Here is a 19,223-nt window from a genome sequence, read left to right as displayed (position 1 = left end):
TCAAACCTAAAAATACAACTTTTGACTTTTTGACAGCTTTTATTAATATTAAAATCTGGAAGAAAATGAATACTTGGAAATTACTTACAATGTACCATTCGACAATAGTGCTGCTTGCTGATGGTGAGACAGTAAAAGCGCAGGGCAGTTTGGCAGTTTCTCCTTTTAACACCTCCACTTTAGGAGCCACCTTCACGTTCACGGCCTCACTGCATACTGTACAGAAAAACACACAGCGAGAAGAAATATGAGTAAGGATTCCAGAGCAGAGGGATCCGTTAACAACACAGTTTTTACAAACTTATAGAAGTATTTCATTTCAAATCAAGTCACTTTTAATAAATACAGCCCACAATCACAAATCTAAGTAAACACAGGAAGTGCTCCAATGTTAGACCCTCCATTCAGACAGTATACCCTCCATATATTCAGTGTCTGACAGCACAAGATAAAGAAGTGAGTTGAATCTCCACTTTATTACAAAATCTTACGACTTACACTAACATCTAATGGTAGAATTGACAGCACTGCATTATGACATGTACTAGAGTAAAGCATGATTACATAAGCTGAGGTTCACATTTGTGACGAAAGTAAACTTCAGATCTGTACATTGTCTCTCAAAGAAAGACAGGAGGAAATGAAGGGACGCAGAGGGGAGACGGAAAGACAAATAATGAAACCGCAATGACTACAACTCGTCTCCATGTTATTAGATTGAAAGTCTGTGTGTTTGTTTAATACCCTCGGGGCCTCCGAGTGTTCAAACACTGTTGCGAGAACTGGGGACAGCTGCATGGCGTCCATGAGGGACTTTATCAGTGTGCAGCATGCCGTCGCCTGCAACGCCTTGAGCAGTTCGTACTCATCACTCATCGTGCACGCATCACATACACCAGCAGCAGCGAGGGGCTGGGGTCTGTGATTACCCCATGCTTTTAGGCACAGCGCCTCCCCCGACAAACATTCATGACGCACACACACACACACACACACACACACACATACACAATGCAGTAAACAGATACACAGTTGTAAGGCTCAAGGAGATGACAGCTGACACCAGGGTGCTGCTAGAGGGACAGACCACACGTGCATAGACAAACACAGGCTTTTACTGTACCTCACCCTTAACACAGAAACACACTAATTCTCTAAAGGAAGAATCTTCATTGGAAAGTTCATGCATAATCAGCGAATTATTATTCCACCTGAAATTTAACAGATTGGATTGACAGCAATCACAATATTTCCAATGACAACAGAAAGTCGAGGCAAAAAAGTAAAAAATATATCAAAACTTTCTCAGGAGCTTGTCAAGCCACTCCTGAAGCTCTTATTAAATATCGTCTGAACTCGTGGCCAAAAACCTAAACAGCTAAAATACACTATTTTCACCTTGTGTTACTGCCAATGCATTGAAGTTCTACCTGTGGCTTTTTATGATTGTGATTTGTGGGCAACAACAAGGTTTGTTTGAAGCAAACAGTATATACCATTTAGTTCAATGGCAGAGAAGTGGACTCTGCTGCAGGAGTGGTTTGTGATGTTTCTACAGATCTTTTTACACGTGCTTTTTGTCAAGACTCTTCATTGGAAGCTTTGGTGACTGCAGTGAATCCAAACAGACTACAGCATCTGTTCCCTGCAAAGGTAACAAGCTACAAGTATCTGTACTGTGTAAACTTTAAGGGGATCCCTGAGGGAAGCTAGAGGGCCCTTGTGACTGGCACTGTCCGTGTTCTCCATTGAACAGAGACATTAGGATGCACACAGTGTCCTAGATCTCAATGGGAGAGTGTGCAGCTAGAGCACAGCAACTCAAGCCGGTTCCTGCGGGGATAGGGAACATTATAGCTCTCTAAACTCTCCGCACATTTAGCTGTGGAGAAACAGCGCAAAAAAGGGGATTACATTAGAGGACAGAGAGGCGGGAAATGATGGAGGGGAAGGATGGAGAGCTGGAAGAAGGGAAGGAGCTCCATTTCTGCTAATGAAATCACTGCAGCACATACGGTCATAAATTGTGAGGTACAGTGATGCATAAAAGCAAGAGAGGTCACTGTGTTGTGAGTGTGAGGCTCTGATGTGTGGAAACAAAGGACAACAGCAAGGAAAGGACAATGTTGTTTAAGTGACTTGGATTAAGCCGGGAAATATCAGTTCCACTCTATCAAGCCATCAACATATGGAAGCCATATTTCACAGTCTGTGCATCTTGATTTGCATGTATATTTTGGCAGGCTTGTATGAAACACAGTGTTCGACTGGCATGCTTGGATAGAATTAACTGAAATGGCAGCAAAGAAAACACAGAGGTTTATGGGAGTTGAGCCAGGTTTACAGTACTTTCACAAAAAAAAAACTAACTAAAAAAATGTTTATACAAAGTAAACAAGTACACAGCTGCTCCAAAACATTCCCAAAAATCCTTGCACGCTGCAAACACAACAGACACTGAGTTAAGTAGCATTAAAAAGCCACAGATTTACACTCAAATTAATATTCATAATATTGAACATACATGTTGCTAATGAACAACCCAGCCCCATACCCTGTGTGGTACCATAAATTAATCATGTCATCAATTTCTGGACAACAAAATCTACACTTGAATAATTTATTTCTTATGAGAAACTGCCAAGAGTGGGGAGGGTGGACTTCTGGGAATCATAGTTGTTTGACAGGCTAGTTTTAATAACAGAGTGGAGAGATGCAGACAGGGAAGATGAAAGAGTGTTTGCTCAAAGTGTCTAAAGAGAGATGAGGGGAGCTGAGGGATGGTCGGCTTGTTATCACTCTACTGTGAGAGAGGGCGGGAACGAGGGATGGAGGGAAGAGAAGACAGAGAGAACGTATGGAGGAGATAATAAGGGGAACTGTCAAAAATACACACAGTGGTGGTTTAGTGTGTGTGCATGTGTGTGTATTAGTAAGAGACATTCCATCAAGAACAGATGCTGCGATTCTCCATGACCCACAAACCACACAGAGGTCAAGGGTCAGTCAAGCATTGACATTTGATGAAAGGATCTCATGTCTCTCTCCTCTGTTGTGTCCTCTCACTTCCTCTTCATCTACTTTTTCCACTTCTCTTCACTCTTCATTTTTATCCTGCCTCTCGTTTTCCTTATGTACTTATTTTCTTTTCTTGCTATCTCCATATCTATCCAGCATCCCTCCCTCATTAAATTTTTTCTTGTGCCCACTCAGTAGCTCTCACATGAACCAACATTGGTTTTACAAACTGAGTCTCATGTTCCAAGTTTGTCAGAAGGATGTAGCCCGAAAAGAAAATCCTCCTGTTTCTGCGCCAACACAAACAGCAAGCCAGACAAGCAAACGCACAAGAATGTGTGAGTAAACCAAGTGCTGCACTTTTAGGGAGCACTCAGGATTTAAGAGTCCTGTTAAGTACTGCATGGGAAAAATACACACTCACACTCACATGCCACATTAAATCAAGTGACTAACTGCTGCGTGTGTAGAGACTCCACATGTCCACTTGGTTATTCAAGTTGTTTAGCTTTTGAAAAATACCTGTAAACTGTGAATCTTCAGAGTAACTTTGTAAAATAGTTGTGAGGAATCTAGTTGAGAGTTGTTACAATATAACTGGTCACTATGGTCACGCTAATATCTGAGAGTCTAAGTTTTCAGTGGACTTACTTGTAGTTTTTCAAACTTGTGTATGTGTCCAATTGATGAGCAGAACTTCCTTTCATGAACTGAATCAGGAAGCTGGTGTCTGAACCTTTTCACACATCTTTCTAGTAAATCCCACTCTCTGTGTATAACATTAGACTATACTCTGTCACTTGGTTTACCAATAGAAAAATGAATCCATCAAATGCTGTAAATGCTGCATGCAAACCATACTAATCAAAAATCAGTACTAATCAGACTTTAATAAACCACACCATGTTCTGTGGGGGATGTTGGTCTTTTGGCCCACTCATTTGTAAAAAGATGTCAACACTTATCAAAATAAGTGGTTTTTACACTAGACTGAGCAAAAAGTAAGTGGCAGGAAAATTAGGACATTCTTTTTATAAGCCTGAGCTCTACTTTGTGTTTAGTGCTAATTAGCATATGTTAGCATGCTGACACGCTAAGATGGTCAGGCTCACAGTGTCACTGGAGAGGCTGTGGAATCTTAGTTTGACTACAGTATGTGGAATGATGAGGCCTTATTTGTTTGTATTTCAGTGTGAGCAATTATGTATTCATCTGCTGTCTACTAACATTTAGCAGTGGAAGTCACATGATACTTATCACATTCACTTCTTGTGGAAAAATAGAAACATCTGTTATTCCAGTGTCATGATTTTTGACACAATAGAACATAATTAAAATCGCTGAACACCTACTTTTAGAAATGCTGCAAGCCCTAATTTTGTCTTTTGTGGGATAATAATAGTCACCTGCTATCAGTCACGATAGTCTGGGTCAAAGTGCTTGTGTCTGTTCTTCTCACTTAGCACCCAACACACTTATTTTTACTGTTAACTGTGGTTAGGTGCATGTAAATACATACATGTGAACCGAGCTCCTGAGAGGAGGTTAAAACACTGACATGGTCTGAAAGAGTCCATCTGTGCCACATCTCTCTCTCTCTCCCAGCCTCTTCCTCCTCCTCTTCCCTTCCTGATCTCTCATTTGTTTTTACTCTCTGTCTTTTCTCTCTTTCACATGCATCTTTTGGTGTCATTGGCAATATGTTTTGGTCCAGGGTGATCAATCAGGCCGCGGCTCTGTTTCACACACGAGGCAGCTGGACAGACAGAGACAGGCAATTAAAACATAATTAGGGAGTCCTCTGTTCAATCTGAGCCTAGAGCTGTGTGTGAGTGTGTGTGTGTGTGTGCAAGAGTGTTTGTGTATTTAGAGACACAGGCTGTTGGCTGTCACTGTGTGTGTGTGGGTGTGTGTGCACGTGTATGTGTGTGAATGAGAGAAAGAAAGAGAGTGGTGGGGGCTGCTGGACGGAGAGAGGGGGGGTTGCTAGCTACATGGGGGTCTCGTTAGCTGACGCAGGCCAGCTAATCGGATTTAGCCAAAGAGAGGGAAAGTGTGTGTGAGGTGGTGTGTGATGGGGTGCGTGACTGGGTGGAAAGACAGATGGGAACGAGACGGTCAGACTGTGACCTGTACACACACACACACACACACACACACACATATACAGTATATCTATAATGCATGTGATATTTATGAGCAACCAAACCAGCCCAAAAAGCTACAGTTAAGTAGAGAGTGTGTAGAAAAAAAAAGTCTGCAGTCAAAGCAGCGTGTCAGGGTGGAGGACATCCACATCTACTGAAAAGTTAATGTGAAACCATCTTTAATACTCTCTGTGTCTGTCTCCTTTCGCCTTTTTCTTTGACTCGCTTCTCTGCCTGCATCTCTTTCTCTTTCACACACACACACACACACACACACAAACACACACAAGCGGGTGCCCCTCATTATGAAAAGAACCAGCTGGATCCTCTCTCTTCTGTCCTCTTTTCCTTCCTCTCTTGTTCTCCCCTCACCTACTGTCGTATTCTGGACATCAAACCATGAGCCTGTTTCTCTTTCTGACTCTCTTCTTTTTATCCCTCATTCTCAAAGAGCATTTTTTAATACCCAGAGCACAGACTCGCTCGCGTGTCACGTCTGCGCATGTGTGTGTTCGACAGAAAGAGAAGAGAAGCGAAGGGAAAGATGGTAAGAAGAAAAAGGCACAAAGAAAATAAGAGATGTTAGACAAAAGGAGAGCAAGAGGAAAAATGGGAACAAAAGAGGATGTGTTTGTGCAAACCTGCCCTTACCTACACGAGTGTCACCCAACTAGAGCCACCATGAACCTCCTTTCACAGATAGCACCTGCTTGTCTCCTTGCTAACCCAAACAGCACTCAGCTGTCAAGTGATGGATTTTTTGTAATGCAGTCTACTGTATACATCTGGATGGTGGTACTAGGGGTGCAGGAGAAGTGCGTTAGAGTCAGCATGTGTCAAAGAGATAGAGCATAAAGATCTACACCAGTACCAAGACTGCAATGAGGAGTGTATGGAAGACTTAATCTCTGAAGTGTGTGAAGCTGAAAAGGAGCAGAGGAGGGCAGCATGGTGAGGGAGTGTGTATGTATACCTGCATATGTGTGTGTGGTCTCAAAAACATCCCTGGCCTCTAACAGGATTAGTGTGTTTGACTGTTGGCAAAGCAAACAAGGTCCTGCTGCATAGGACACAGCCTCAATGTCACGAGAACTGAGTCACCTACAATATGAGGTCATTAAAAAAGAGTAGCTTCCACTTTTTGTTTGTTCTCTGTCTGCTGGACAGATCTTTTGCTCTCCACAGCTCTCACATAGAGTGACTTTAGGACACATAAAATCATGACACTGCATTTAAATATGTTGCAGTGGTGGTGTGCATAGATGAGGCCCATCACTGAGCTGTTTCAATTCCCACATCAGAGGTATCTACAGTGCAAGTATAACTGTGGCTTCACTCCCACCACACGTTGTAATAGCTACTAACAGCACAGACGCAATGCGACTGACTCACAGCAGTCATCATCATCATCCTGAGCCAGAGGGTCTGTGTATGTGAGCACAGTTGTGGCAGCAAGGTGTGGCAGAGTGCCCTCAGCTCCCTAACGCTGATGATGACCCGGTAATGTTTCAAACTGGATCCGACTCAAATCTCGTGTGTGTGTGTACAGGACGTTCATATTCGCTTAGCGCTCCCATTAGTCTGCCTGCACCGCAAGAAGGGAACAGTTTGGACTCCTCGGGAAATTCAGTTTGTTCAGTGAGATTCATTCTGGCTGACAAACTCGATGCATCAAACTAATTTACCAGCTGTAAGGTGGAAAAATAAACACAAAAATGCTGTAAAGTGACTGTTCAAATATGAAAAAAAAGTGTGTTTGCTAATGTGGTGAAAATGACTCTATGTTGTTCCATTTGCAAATACTACTGTTGTGGTTGGACATTGCAAATAAATTCTGGTGAAGCAAGAGGAATAGTGTACATGAATATATACACTTTGTACGGTATGTGTGTGTGTGTTTGTGTGTGTTAAAGGGTAGGCTGGGTCAGACTGCCAGTGTCGGGGTGGGTCCATGTAAGGCCTGGAGTCCGTCAGTGCCTGACTGATGAGACAAGAACAGGTGCTGTGCCGAAAGAGCAGCTGCTGCAAAACACACAGGCACAGTGACACGCACAGAACTACAGAGATGACAGACAAGGACAGAGAGGAAGTGGAGAGAATATACAGACCCAAAGAGTTATAGAAGTAAAACTTGTAGAGCTCAAGGAGACAATGAATAAAAAAAAAATCATAAAGCACATACAGCAGATAAAGCAGATACAACGTACTCTCGCTGTCTGTCTCCTTGGAAACTTCAAATGTTAAGTGAATCCATACAAAAAACCTCACATAGCAGACTAAGTGCTGCAATGTCTATTGGTGTCCTGCTAAGTGTTGACCTTTGAGAGGGAAGCATGATGCTCATTAGAATCCCATTGTCATTTACTATATTTAAAGGGGAGGAGAGAGAGAAATGGCTAGAAAGAGAGAAGAAGACAGGGACAGTTATTAAATCCATGAGCAGCCATAACATAGTGTTTTTTTCATCTTGCAGTTGCTTTAATACTAAAAAGTAAGTAAGCAGTGTCCTGCTGTAAAGGCCAGGAAAATCTCAATTACTTCACTAGCAGCCTGATGAAACAGCTAATACCCTGTTGGACTGAAGGTCTGATCCTGTACAGTACGTGTAGTGCCTCTGTGCACATATGTGAATACATCAACTACGAAAATGTCAACATATTCTGAACAATACAATTCATTTCATCATGTGTTCATTCATCACAAAATGGCCAAACCAGTGTGAATAATCATAATGAATGCCTGGTTGACCTTTCTACACACACGGGTGGTTGTGCACGCACAGTGACTGCTGTTTGCACTTTGTATGGTCCTTTTGTATTTGCTGTTGTGACTTCATTTGCTTATGATGCTCCATGACAAGGAAATTTCCACAAGTGGGACATATAAAGTATTTCAATTGCCTTCATACTATAGTCATAAGAGTCCCTAATATTCCGTTCCCAATCCAAATTCATGTACATTTGTTTCATTTGCTTGATAAAGTAACTGTGATTCTACTTCAGGGGGGTTCGGCCTGTTATTCCATCTTCACCAAATACAGTGAAATAAGTGAAAAGAAACTCAAAAGAGTTTTCAACAAATCCTTAAAAAACAAACACAGATGGACTGGAATGAACTTCACAAGAAAACCATGAAAAAGTTTTGAGGATTTTTCACAGTCTAAAGTACCAATTACAGCAATCAGGGAATCAGACAAGAGTCCTGTAAATCTGCTCTGACTGTTCAGAGGAACAGTCAAAAGCTTCTGCAGTTCCAGCTCAAAGTCGATAAACGAGGTGTGCTGTGCTTCAAAGATGATATCAGGGCCTCTAATTGGAGTCAAACACCATGTTTTATGAGGGTTATGTGTGATATGTGTGTTTGTGAGAAGGGGGCCTTGATTAATGGTCAGATAGACACATCCCGGATGTGCACATGCTAAGCCCTTGCACCACAATTACAGGATATGGAGGGGCCTGTCTGTCTTCCTGTCTGGGCTTGCACTGAAGTACCACCTGAGTGGAGGTAAAACTCACACCTGGGACCCTGCGGCAACACACACACACGCACACACACACACAAACATTCAGTAGCAGCTGGGTGTGGAGGTCATCTGAGTCTGGCAGAGGATACTGTGTTTTACCACTTTGTTTATTTATTGGCACTAAAACCACCAGCCTCCGTGTGACTGTTATAGAGAAGAGAGACAAAGGAGAGAGTCTAAGGGAAAAATAGATTTTATTAGGTGTTAGATACAGTAAGAACTCTGCAATCTTTTATTGTTCCAGTCTCAGTTCTCTTAAGTTTTTGTATTAGCTCCATTTGTCTCTTCTGTCAGGCTCCAGTTTTATGGTTTTGATATCAGCCTTCGTGCTTGAAATCTGACTCCTCCTTTGTGCCTGATGTCTACAGCTAGCCTTGAAAGAAGCTGATGTGATTAGCACTAAAAAAAGGTTTAACTTCATTTGGATTCAGAAGTTGAACTTCATTTAAAATGAGGAAGGAGAGACAGAGGACAGAGGACAAGGACGTGAGTTTGGAAGAGCTCTGATGTTCTCGGGGACTTGACGTTGACATAATGCAGCTGTGTCAAACATAAGGCTATTAGCAATTAGTCTGGGTACGCATCAGTCTTCTCTGCTGCTATAAAACTAACAATATTAGCATCTGCGCATCCTACTCAATGTAATAAAATGCAGAGCCCAGAGTCATCGCAAAGTTCAATGACTCGGCAAATGATGTCTGCCAGCTGAGCTGCGTGCGCGTCTGCTTTTTTGTACAGAAAAAAAGTGTTTTGTGTGGGACTAGAGGGCAGAGAGGTAACATCACAGTGTGTGTGCAGTTGTGGCAGATAAATCACAGCTTTACTGGTGTGTGTGTTGTGTCATCTCATGGCAGTTTAGGGGCTCAAGACAAACAGTGTGAAGTGGGCTACAAGGTCGGCCCCTCACACGCTCTTTTGTCTGCTGGGAGATTCCCCCTCGCCGCTCCTGTTGTCCCAGCAACGGGGTGAGAAGTCAACCCCATGCAAACATAAGAGTTTGGAGCTGTGTGGTCAACAAGTATGTTTGTGTGTGTGTGTGTGTGTGTGTGTGTGTGTGTGTGTGTGTGTGTGTGTAGGGGGGGTGGTGGTGGTGCTGGGACGAGAATGGGTGTGCCGGTGAGTGGGGTGGAGAAAATGAGGACAAGGATAGATGGTTGGAACAAGGAGGAGAAAAAACAAAGAAAGATGGAGACAGAGTGCATGAGCAGAATATGAATTCGTGGAGCTGACGTTGCAGCCTTTCTTCCCATTCTGCAGAAAGCAAAGGTTTAAAAAAAAAATAAAAAAATAAAGCCAAGACGTTTTATAAAGTGATTATAAATAGAGCTATGACTACATGAGTCTTGTGAGTTTTAGTGCTGTGTAAGTGCTTCTGCAGAAGTAGCTTTGATATATGGTCTCACTGATAAACCTAAGGATTCTCTGAGTGTCCTTCCCCATTAGAGTTACCTGAGAAAAACTGAACTCATCTCTCACACACAATATCTAGGCCATTTATAAAGCTAGTATCTTTTAGCTGACACAATCTGGTGCCATTATATGTGACTCCATTAACAGTGAGTTCGCACGAATAGCCGGTGTCTTGCTCCTATTAGAGCTCACATTTGGGTGTTAATACGGTGGTGGTAACAAAGTGGAAAAAAAAAAAAAAAGCCATAGCAGTGAATGATGTGGAAGATCAGATAAAAAAATATCAAGTAGAATTTCATTACTTTTCGAATCAAAGGGCACAAAACAGAGAGGGTCCACCAATTACCGCAGCATGTTTCCTCCTGGCTGCCTTTCATTTTCAGGAGGAACTCAATTTGGTGAAAGATAGAGAAAGAGGGAGAAAGAGAGAGAGTGTGTGTCCTGATCAACCGAGAGAAAACCCAATCAGTGGATGTCACTAAAGGGGCAGAGATGAGAAAAGGTGTTAATATTTAATGTTTCGGGGGCCCCCGAATCTGGGCCTCCTTTCCCTCTTCTCCCTCTTCCTTCCATCCCTCTCGCCTCAGGCACTCCAATTAACACACCCTGTCCTTTTCTTCCCCCTCTCTCCCAGTCTTTCTTGCTTTTCCCTCCTTCCTTGAAACACTGCCTCTGGCGAAAAAATAAAATATAGAAACAGGAGGAGAGAAGAGGCAGGAATGGAGGGATAGGCAGGAAAAAAAAGAAGCAAGGAGAGTTTGACTGGAGTTAGTGTTTGGAAATGCGATGCAAAGTTTGGACGAGAACAAGTTGAGAAGGCTAGAGGGTCCCAAAGAAGAGAACAAGCAGACACAGGAGAGAACTGATGCAAATGCAAGCATGAGCATAAAACCAGAGAAAAGAAAGTTTGCACAGAAGCTCTCGTAGGTAGAGGAGTGAAAACTGGAGCAAAGGAGAAGGAGAAAGATGAAGTGAGGGAAGCTGAGGGTCCGCTGTGTGTTTTCAATTCCCCCCAGCCTCTACCTATTTATCAAGGTAAATGACTTGCTTTAATGGGCCAGAATAATATGCAGTGTTTGGCAGAGGCAATCTGCTTGCATATGTTGCCGCTAATGTTGCTGACGTCCATAATAGAGTATCCTAATGAGGTGCATTCAATGATGAGTGAGGCAGTAAAGATTATAAATTCCTATGAGGACCCCATGAGGGAAAGGCCAGCTCTGGAAAGAGGACAGAAGGATGGACGGATGGATAGATGGATGGAAATGGATGGAAGGATGGATGGATGGATGGATTTGACAATTACGTGGTGCAAACTAGATTATTCTGAATACTGTGTTCATATTTATGGTTTTTACATGTTGAACTAGATTTTAACAACGGATTCAGCATTGCACTTATAATGCATAAAGCTGGGTGACTTTCAAGAGATAGATTTTCTTTTAATGTCATAATTTTAGTTCCTGGGAAGAGTCAAGCTCCATAAACGCTGGCTTTTGTATTTCCAATAATGTAACTATCTTTTAAGGCCCATTTATGCTTCTGCGTTAAAGGCTACGCCGTAGCTACTTGCATAGGCTTTGATGGTACGCTGTTATGGTTACATCCTGCTGTACAGCATATACACAAACAGAGAACAAATTAAAGAACGTCTGATTGTCTCTCCATTACAAGTACTAACAAATGACCCATAACTTGTGGTGGACGCGAGTAAACACGTGTCTTGTGTGCATTACTCAACTAGTGACCATATAAATGCCCAGGTGAGCATGACTGCCCTTTAGTATTGCCAAGGTTCTACATCAGTCAACTAGGAAAGTTAGAGTTGAACTATAAATCAAAGCATATGCATTACACATCTGCAGCGGCATCACCATAACCTGTGCTGTGACCCCTTGAATAAACTCCCTGCCAAGTAACACTATAACCCCAGTTGGTAAAAGAGGCTTCTTGTAACAAATTTATAGACTTCAAGCTCAAGCTGATTTCAGAATTGACTCCCTCCAGAGTCACAGCAGACTTTATATTACTGTTATCACAGAGATGATGGAGTTTACCTTTGAATATATCGCTTGTTCCCAGGTGGTGTTACAATTTGTTTGTATACGATATATTCACACATTTTACAAAAGGATGAAGAAGGACTATAGCATTTACTGGCAGAGTGATGTTCTGGTGACTTGTTTAAGTTATTGTGTAATTAATTACCTTTGCACAGGACTTTAATGACCTTTGAAGTCATCACATGATTTATATAAACCTTAATAAAACTCTAGACATTCAGTGCTCAAGATGTATTGCTTTCTCAAAGGGCTGTGTTAATTTGGACAATAAACTTGAAGGAAGATATTCCAAATTTTGCAATGCCATGTCAAGCATGCTAGATAACGCACTTTACAATGTGTCGCTCCATTTCCCTGAGCAGTGGTGCCCCAAGGACTTCAACAACAAAAAAACAAAAAAAAAAACATGATCCATCACTTTTCATTGTTTGGTGATATAATCCTCGAGGGAGATTGTCCTCAGGATTCACTGTCCTTCCCCTTTGTTTTTATCTAAGGTAGAACTCACATGGCTGCGTGTTGTTTTGAATTACAGACAGCAAAACACTGCAGAACAGGGTCACTGCTGTTTTTCCGATTGATAAGAGAGAGCTCTTAAGAAAGCTTACTCAGGACAAGAACTTCCGTGATATCCTGTTGATATTTTTGAGACATTGAACTTGACTGGGGGAAATAACCCTGCAGGCACAAAGCTGGCCGCCAGCGTCATTAGGTGTTGATATTTGGTCAGGACGTCTAATGCCAGTGTTAATTTGATGTAGAATACTGAAGACAGCTGATGTTCATATTTTGTTGGTTTTAAGTTGTGTTGTTTAGGGACCAAAATGCATCTTGTAAATGTCTTATGTCATGTCTTCACATAAAAATACCAGCATGCTAGTTGTGAGCAAAACCCAACATCTACTAATCATCGCAATGTGCATTAGCCAATGTTAACCCGTTTTTCATTTCCAACCAAAACTTAGAGACTCCAACATTAGAGTCGTTAGACTTGACCGGTACAGTCTGTGTTGCTCTGCCTTTACTGCTATTACTAATTGTTTTACATTTTCAAAATGAAAACTTATTGACGCCTCTGTCTTTTACAGTCAGAACAGAGTGTAAAGAGAGGAGAGAGAGAGTGCGAGGAGAAAGGCTGACTCAGAGTATAAATAAGCAGAGAGACATTAAGACCACAGCTAATCTCACTAAAAGGGTTTGGACAAAGTGCTGCTGCCTCTGCCGTCTCTCTCGCTTCCCCTCTTCCTCTATCCTTGAATCTATTCATTCTGCAAGTCATTTCCTAGCGTACTGTGCAGATAAATACTTGGCGCATGGTAGCTCTTATGCCCATTTACTGTAATAAAAAACCTACCGGAGCATGTCCACCACAGTGTTTGTATATGTGTGCGTGTCTTTAAGAATGCACCAACATAGGGTGTGTTTGATTAAGATTAAAAAAAACAAACCCAGACACTTTCATTCCAAGTGGAAATAAGATTAGAGGTAAGTTGTAAGGTGAGGAAAAGGTGAAAGCAGGCCAACATGTCTCCCTGTGGCTCTCAGATTTCTGCTGTGGAGCCTACTACCACACGCACATGCACACACACATGCACACACACACACAGTAAAGCTGTAGGCTTTAATATACCGTCCTGCCAACCCATGTGTATTTTAATACTGGTGAGTGTAGGGTTTAATGTCTCATGTTCTATTTACAGTAGCCTATTTACAGTATGATCACTGTTACATTCACAAAAAGAGTGAAACGCACGCACAAACACACCTGCCTGGCCTTCATATCTCAACAGCTCAATTCCTCAAACACTCTGGTTCCCTCTGCCACCTTTTTTTCTCCAGCAGTCATGTCATGCTGATTTGTAGCACCCAGGTGTTTTGTTGGCCTGAGAGAGGGCCTTTTCCTGGGTGGATGGGTTAGACACACAGTGCACAAGGTGAGGTAAACACAGAGAGTAAACCGAGGGCATATGGGTAAATAACACTAAGATGTGACTGTAGCCCGCTTCCACAGTTTGCTCCTTGTGAAGATAACACTACTCTATGAATTCTCGCTTTAGACTACATCCATCCTGAGTCGTCCTAATGTGAAGAGAGAGGAGGAATCTGAAAATGCAGGCCAACTTTGGTGCTTGACTGTGTTAAAACACAAACGACGTGGACAGAACAGAGATTTAACCAGCTGAGATTCAGACTAGCTGTCCTACTTTTTACCAGATGCTGACTGTGATCACAGTTTTGTTGTTTGCCAAGTAGAAAAAGATGAAGAAGAGATTTCACCCTTTTCTTCTTGATATGAAGTTTCAGTGTGGATGGGGAACTTAACAAAAATAATAAAAATGTTAGGATGGATGCTCAGTTTCAATCAAAATTTGCACTTTTACATTTAGTCAGCTTACTGTGGACAAAGTCTGACTTTTCCACATTTGTCTTCATCTAATGCAATAATTAAAACCATGGCAATGCTCGTACTTGCATGTTTTTGGCTTCACTTCAGCTGAATCACTTTGTCTGCATTATCTCTGAGGCGTCCTCTTTCACTGTTTGTTGTCTTTCATTCACTCTCTGTAGGAGTGCTGAGTAGCACTCTGCCCATCTCATTTAGAAACAGCCCTCCCTTCACTTCTAATGAGGCTTCATTTTGGCAGAAGAGGGAGAAAAGCCAGAGAGAGGAACACCATTTCCACTATTTCAGCTGACAGCAGTTCCCTCTTGAAGCCCTCTTCTAATACCCGCATGGGACTACACAAGAGGGCTGGAATAGGGAGAAAATGGTGGAACAAATGGATAGCCACTCTCCCTATTAGTCTCCATTATCCGCAAGCATCATTTCATAACTAGCAACTAACAAGGCTTCTGTGTGTGCGCCCGTGCCCCCGTTGTATGTTTGAATGCGCGCCTTGGCTGAGCTAGGATACACAAATCTGGCGTGGACAGCTCAGAAACCAGAGAGAATTGGCCCTCTTTGTGCCCAAGCTGAAATAGGAGAGCGGCTGCTGAATAAAGGGGGTCTTATAAGGGGGCGAGGGCACTCCTTAGGGGGCCAGTCAGCCGGGCGTGACAAGCCGGTACCGCTGTAATGAGATAACAGGCCACTGGAGTACGCGTTGATTCATTCCTCCTTTCTTTCCTTTCTCTACATCCATTATCCCTTCGCTGTTTTCTTATCCATCCATTGCTCCATTTTATTTTTTTTTTAAAAGCAGGCCATCATGCTCAGCAGGCTGGTAAAGCCTGTGTGTGAGGGACCGATAGAGGGATAGAGAGGAAGGGGTGAACACACTGGCAGAGATACAGATAGAGCGAAGGAGAAAGGAAAGGGCACAAGGGTGTGGAAATGAAAGCCTGGAAAAGGTGTGTGTCTCTCTGTCTGTGTGTGTGTGTGTGTGCGTTCCTGAAAACATATATTCAAGTTCATGTTAACAGGAGCTTGGAAACTCCTGTTAACATGAACTTGAATATATGTTTTTTTAAACATGGCCACAGTGGGGAAAAAAGGCACACTTAAGAGACAGAGAGACAGGGTGTATACAGTATGGGTCACTGCCTCCAGACAGGCTGGGTAAAGCCCTCCTCCACTCCTCAGCCATCAGAAAATTACCCCTGCACCTGCCCTCCAGCCCTGTTCCCTCCCTTCTTCCCCTCCCCCCTAACCCCCTCCCCTCTTGGACAAACTGACTTCTGCAGTGTTGACAGTGGCAACACTCAGTCGGAGGCTGCGAGATACGGGAAATCCCAGCTAAAAGGTGAACTCATTCATTGTGTGCTGGGAATATATGACTTGTATCCTGGCAAACTACCCCTGACAAAAGCCTCGCCACATGACTTTTGCTCTTTCCATAACCTGTGCTAATTCATTACTGCCACTGACCTCCGTTTGTCAGATGAACCAACAGATTCCAACTTATCTTTCTCACCTCTTCAAACCACAACAATGATTCATTTATCAAAAAAAAAAAAAAAAAAGTCTTGCTGTTAAATCAGTGTTTTCTTACCGTGGATTTATAGTTGTGATAGTCGGACAGTCAGAGCCATGATTTCATCTGAACGACATGAGCTGTGCGCCTGCCTGGGCTATCAACACTTGCTGTCCCAAAACAGCGTATAAGCCGGAGATTTAGAACGGTCTGTCTAGCCCTAAATCTGCAGTCTCCTGCCTGGCATACCTCACACACAGCAGACTGAACTACACACACACACACACATAGAAACACACACTCACTACCTTTTGATGCTCTACCTCCCACCCCTCGCTCTTTCTCCCCTACCTAAGACTCTCCCCCCTGTTCTTTTTGCCTATTATGGCGGATTAACTTATAATGCTTGGATGAACTTCAGTAAGTGGGGGGTACAAAGTCACACATCGGTACACACACAATCGCTGGCCGGCTGGCTGGCAGATATGGTCACAAGCCCACTGGCACAGACACCGGGGCCTTCTGGAGAACAGCGAGACACATGCTGACATACACACATATTCATGCACACACACACACACACACACACGCACGTTTACATACAGGAACCAGACTCCCATGTTGAAACTGAGTGAAAGGTGCAGAATCCAACCCAAAGCCCATATTAATCCCTCTGATCCCTCAGAGATAGAATAATTCAGAGTTAATTACTATTCTCTTGCATTCCCCTCTTTCGTCTCCTTCATTTCTAAATCCACTAAACTCCCCCGTTCTCCCAATCAGGCGACCATTTGAATATACACTGTATGTCTTTGTCTCCTCTTCTCCATTTTTATTTGTTTTCCAACGCTGCTCGCCTCAACAGAGTAAAACGAGAGGTAAATATGGCTACGAGCTGCCTCTCCCTCTCAATTTTTCTCTCTCTGACTGACATATACACACACACACACACACACACACACACATGCACAGGTCTTGGCAGCAGCTGACACAGAGTCTGGCACTGAGATTGTGTCTTTCTGGTTGGAGTTTGGAACCACAGTGAGTTTAATTAGAGTGGAGGGGGACCACATGGCTGGCTGCCTGGCTGGTGTAAGACTGGCTGAGAAGGCTGGGTTGTGGAAAGATCTGCTAACAACCACGGCAAAGATGCTAGCTGCGAGGAGAATTCACAGACAAAATATACACACCAGTGTGCACACACTCTCTCACTGCAGTATATTTATAGTTATACTAGCTGCACACTCATTTGTATGCAAACAGCTTCCTCAAATATCTTTCCATCTCAAACCAACTGTGTTCTCATGCAGATACCTCATTATTCCACCAATAAAATGCCCTTGTAGTATCAAGTTAAAAGCATCCTACATCATTGCCCGTGTCACACCGCATTATCTTTTGTGTCTCATGATAGTTTGTTGCATGTGAGGTGCATGTCTTACACGGGGGGGGGGGGGGGATGCATTCCCACAAAGTAGATTCTATTTTCTGCACCAACACTTCAAGACAGGCCAGCAGATAAGCCGGAGACAAGGAGATAGTGAGGGGCTAACACTCGGCCATACATGGGTAGGGCAAGGAGATGGAAAGAAGCTGCGGTATGCACACACACACACGCATATTTACACACCCAGAGCGCATATTTTACATATCATTCAGCATATGGACAGAGCAAGCACACACATCATAACTGGCATGCAGATCACGTATTCTGCACACATATTTTAACGTAAACTAGTGGGAATATGAGCTCGCAAGCACGCACAAATATACATTCCAGTTTGCCAACTCCCGTCTGTGTTAACCTTCCAGCATTCCTCGCTAATCTGCACCATAATGGCACACCTGTCTTCTCCCATTCTCTATTACTTCCACAAAAATACAGTTGGGGGGTCGAGGAGGGAGCGGCAAAGGCAGGGCACACTAAACATATTCATGAACAAACAGCTGATCCATCCTCTCCTCTTTTAATTTTCTCTTTCTTTATGCATCCCTCTATCCATCTCCTTCAGCCCTCACTCTCTTGATCTGTTTCCATAGGGAACTGTCTATTTTTTAAACAACAGGAGCAGTGGTTTGTCTTTGCTTTGGGGGGGGTGGGGGCTGCATGTTACCACGGTAACAGACATAGAGGTTATTGTCATAGCTAGACAGGCATTATTGGTGAAAGTGGGGAGGACGGGGCACGAGAGGGGTTTTTCTGCTGGGGCTGGGGCAGGTCAGAGATTGGAACAGTTGCAGGCCAGGGGGTGAATAACTAAAGCAGTGGGGCAGAAGAGGTAGATAGGTAGGTCACATTATTATTGATTGCATGGCATTATGTGGACAGCAGGGGAGTCCGCAGAGACAGACGAATAAATTGTGGCTTGACATCAAAGTCAGGCTGCTGACATTGAGCCTGCAGGGGACAGAAGCTGCCCAAGGCTGGATTAGAGGTGGATAGATACACACAGGCACACACAGACACAGAAATAAACAATGAGAGCACTGTTAAGCAGTTACCTGATAAAATGATGGTTTGTTAGAAGAGAGCTTGAAAATGAAAATGACAGAATGAAACAGGAGGAAATGTCAGCCATGAATAATTTCAATTCCAAGCTCAGATTTTTTTTTTATGACGCCACTTCTCATAAATTGGACATTTCTCTGACTAAGACCCCAAAAATGTCTTACTCATTTACACATCAAGGCTCACCAGAGACCTTCACAGGGTGCATTATTCCAGTCCTATAAAATTGCAATCTGCTCCCCACTACATTTTTTCACATTCATTAATGCTTCATTAAATTATTATTCATAGCTTGGATGATGATGTGATTAGAAAAGAAATGGGAGACAACAGATGAAATAATTAGGGAAATGAGGCTAAGATTTAAATATTCAACATTCAATCTCATTCTGACTGATTCCAGGGACACTCGTCCTGTGACTCTGCAAGGCCAAACACAAAATACAACTGACAGGAGAACAAAGTTGTCCCAGAAGATAACTGCATGACTGTCCAGCATGACATACATATTATCCTGTTAAGGCGACGCCTGGCGCAGGCCTTTCATCTGTGGGCATCAGGCCCGACACAGAGGACACCATCCGTCATTGTCTGCTAAGTGATTGACCGCCCTGTCTAGATGGCTATCAGCTACGCTAA

General features: G+C 43.0%; 1 protein-coding gene across 2 annotated transcripts in view; it reads right to left on the bottom strand.

Annotated features, from left to right (window-relative positions):
* The window catches only part of bcam (basal cell adhesion molecule (Lutheran blood group)), a 50,115-nt gene that overhangs the window by 15,504 nt on the left and 15,388 nt on the right, over positions 1 to 19,223 (bottom strand). For both annotated transcript variants that reach the window (XM_071469011.1, XM_071469013.1), the window contains exon 2: positions 89 to 216. In XM_071469011.1, coding sequence (XP_071325112.1) covers positions 89 to 216 — 128 coding nt within the window. The remainder of the gene's footprint in view (positions 1 to 88; positions 217 to 19,223) is intronic.

Source organism: Trachinotus anak, unplaced genomic scaffold, assembly GCF_046630095.1.
Source record: "Trachinotus anak isolate AG129_WGS33_773 ecotype Australia unplaced genomic scaffold, CSIRO_AGI_Tana_v1 ptg000032l, whole genome shotgun sequence".
NCBI classification, from domain to species: Eukaryota; Metazoa; Chordata; class Actinopteri; order Carangiformes; family Carangidae; genus Trachinotus; species Trachinotus anak.
The sequence above is the reverse complement of the archived record's forward strand: the minus strand, read 5'-3'. Positions and strand labels throughout refer to the sequence as shown.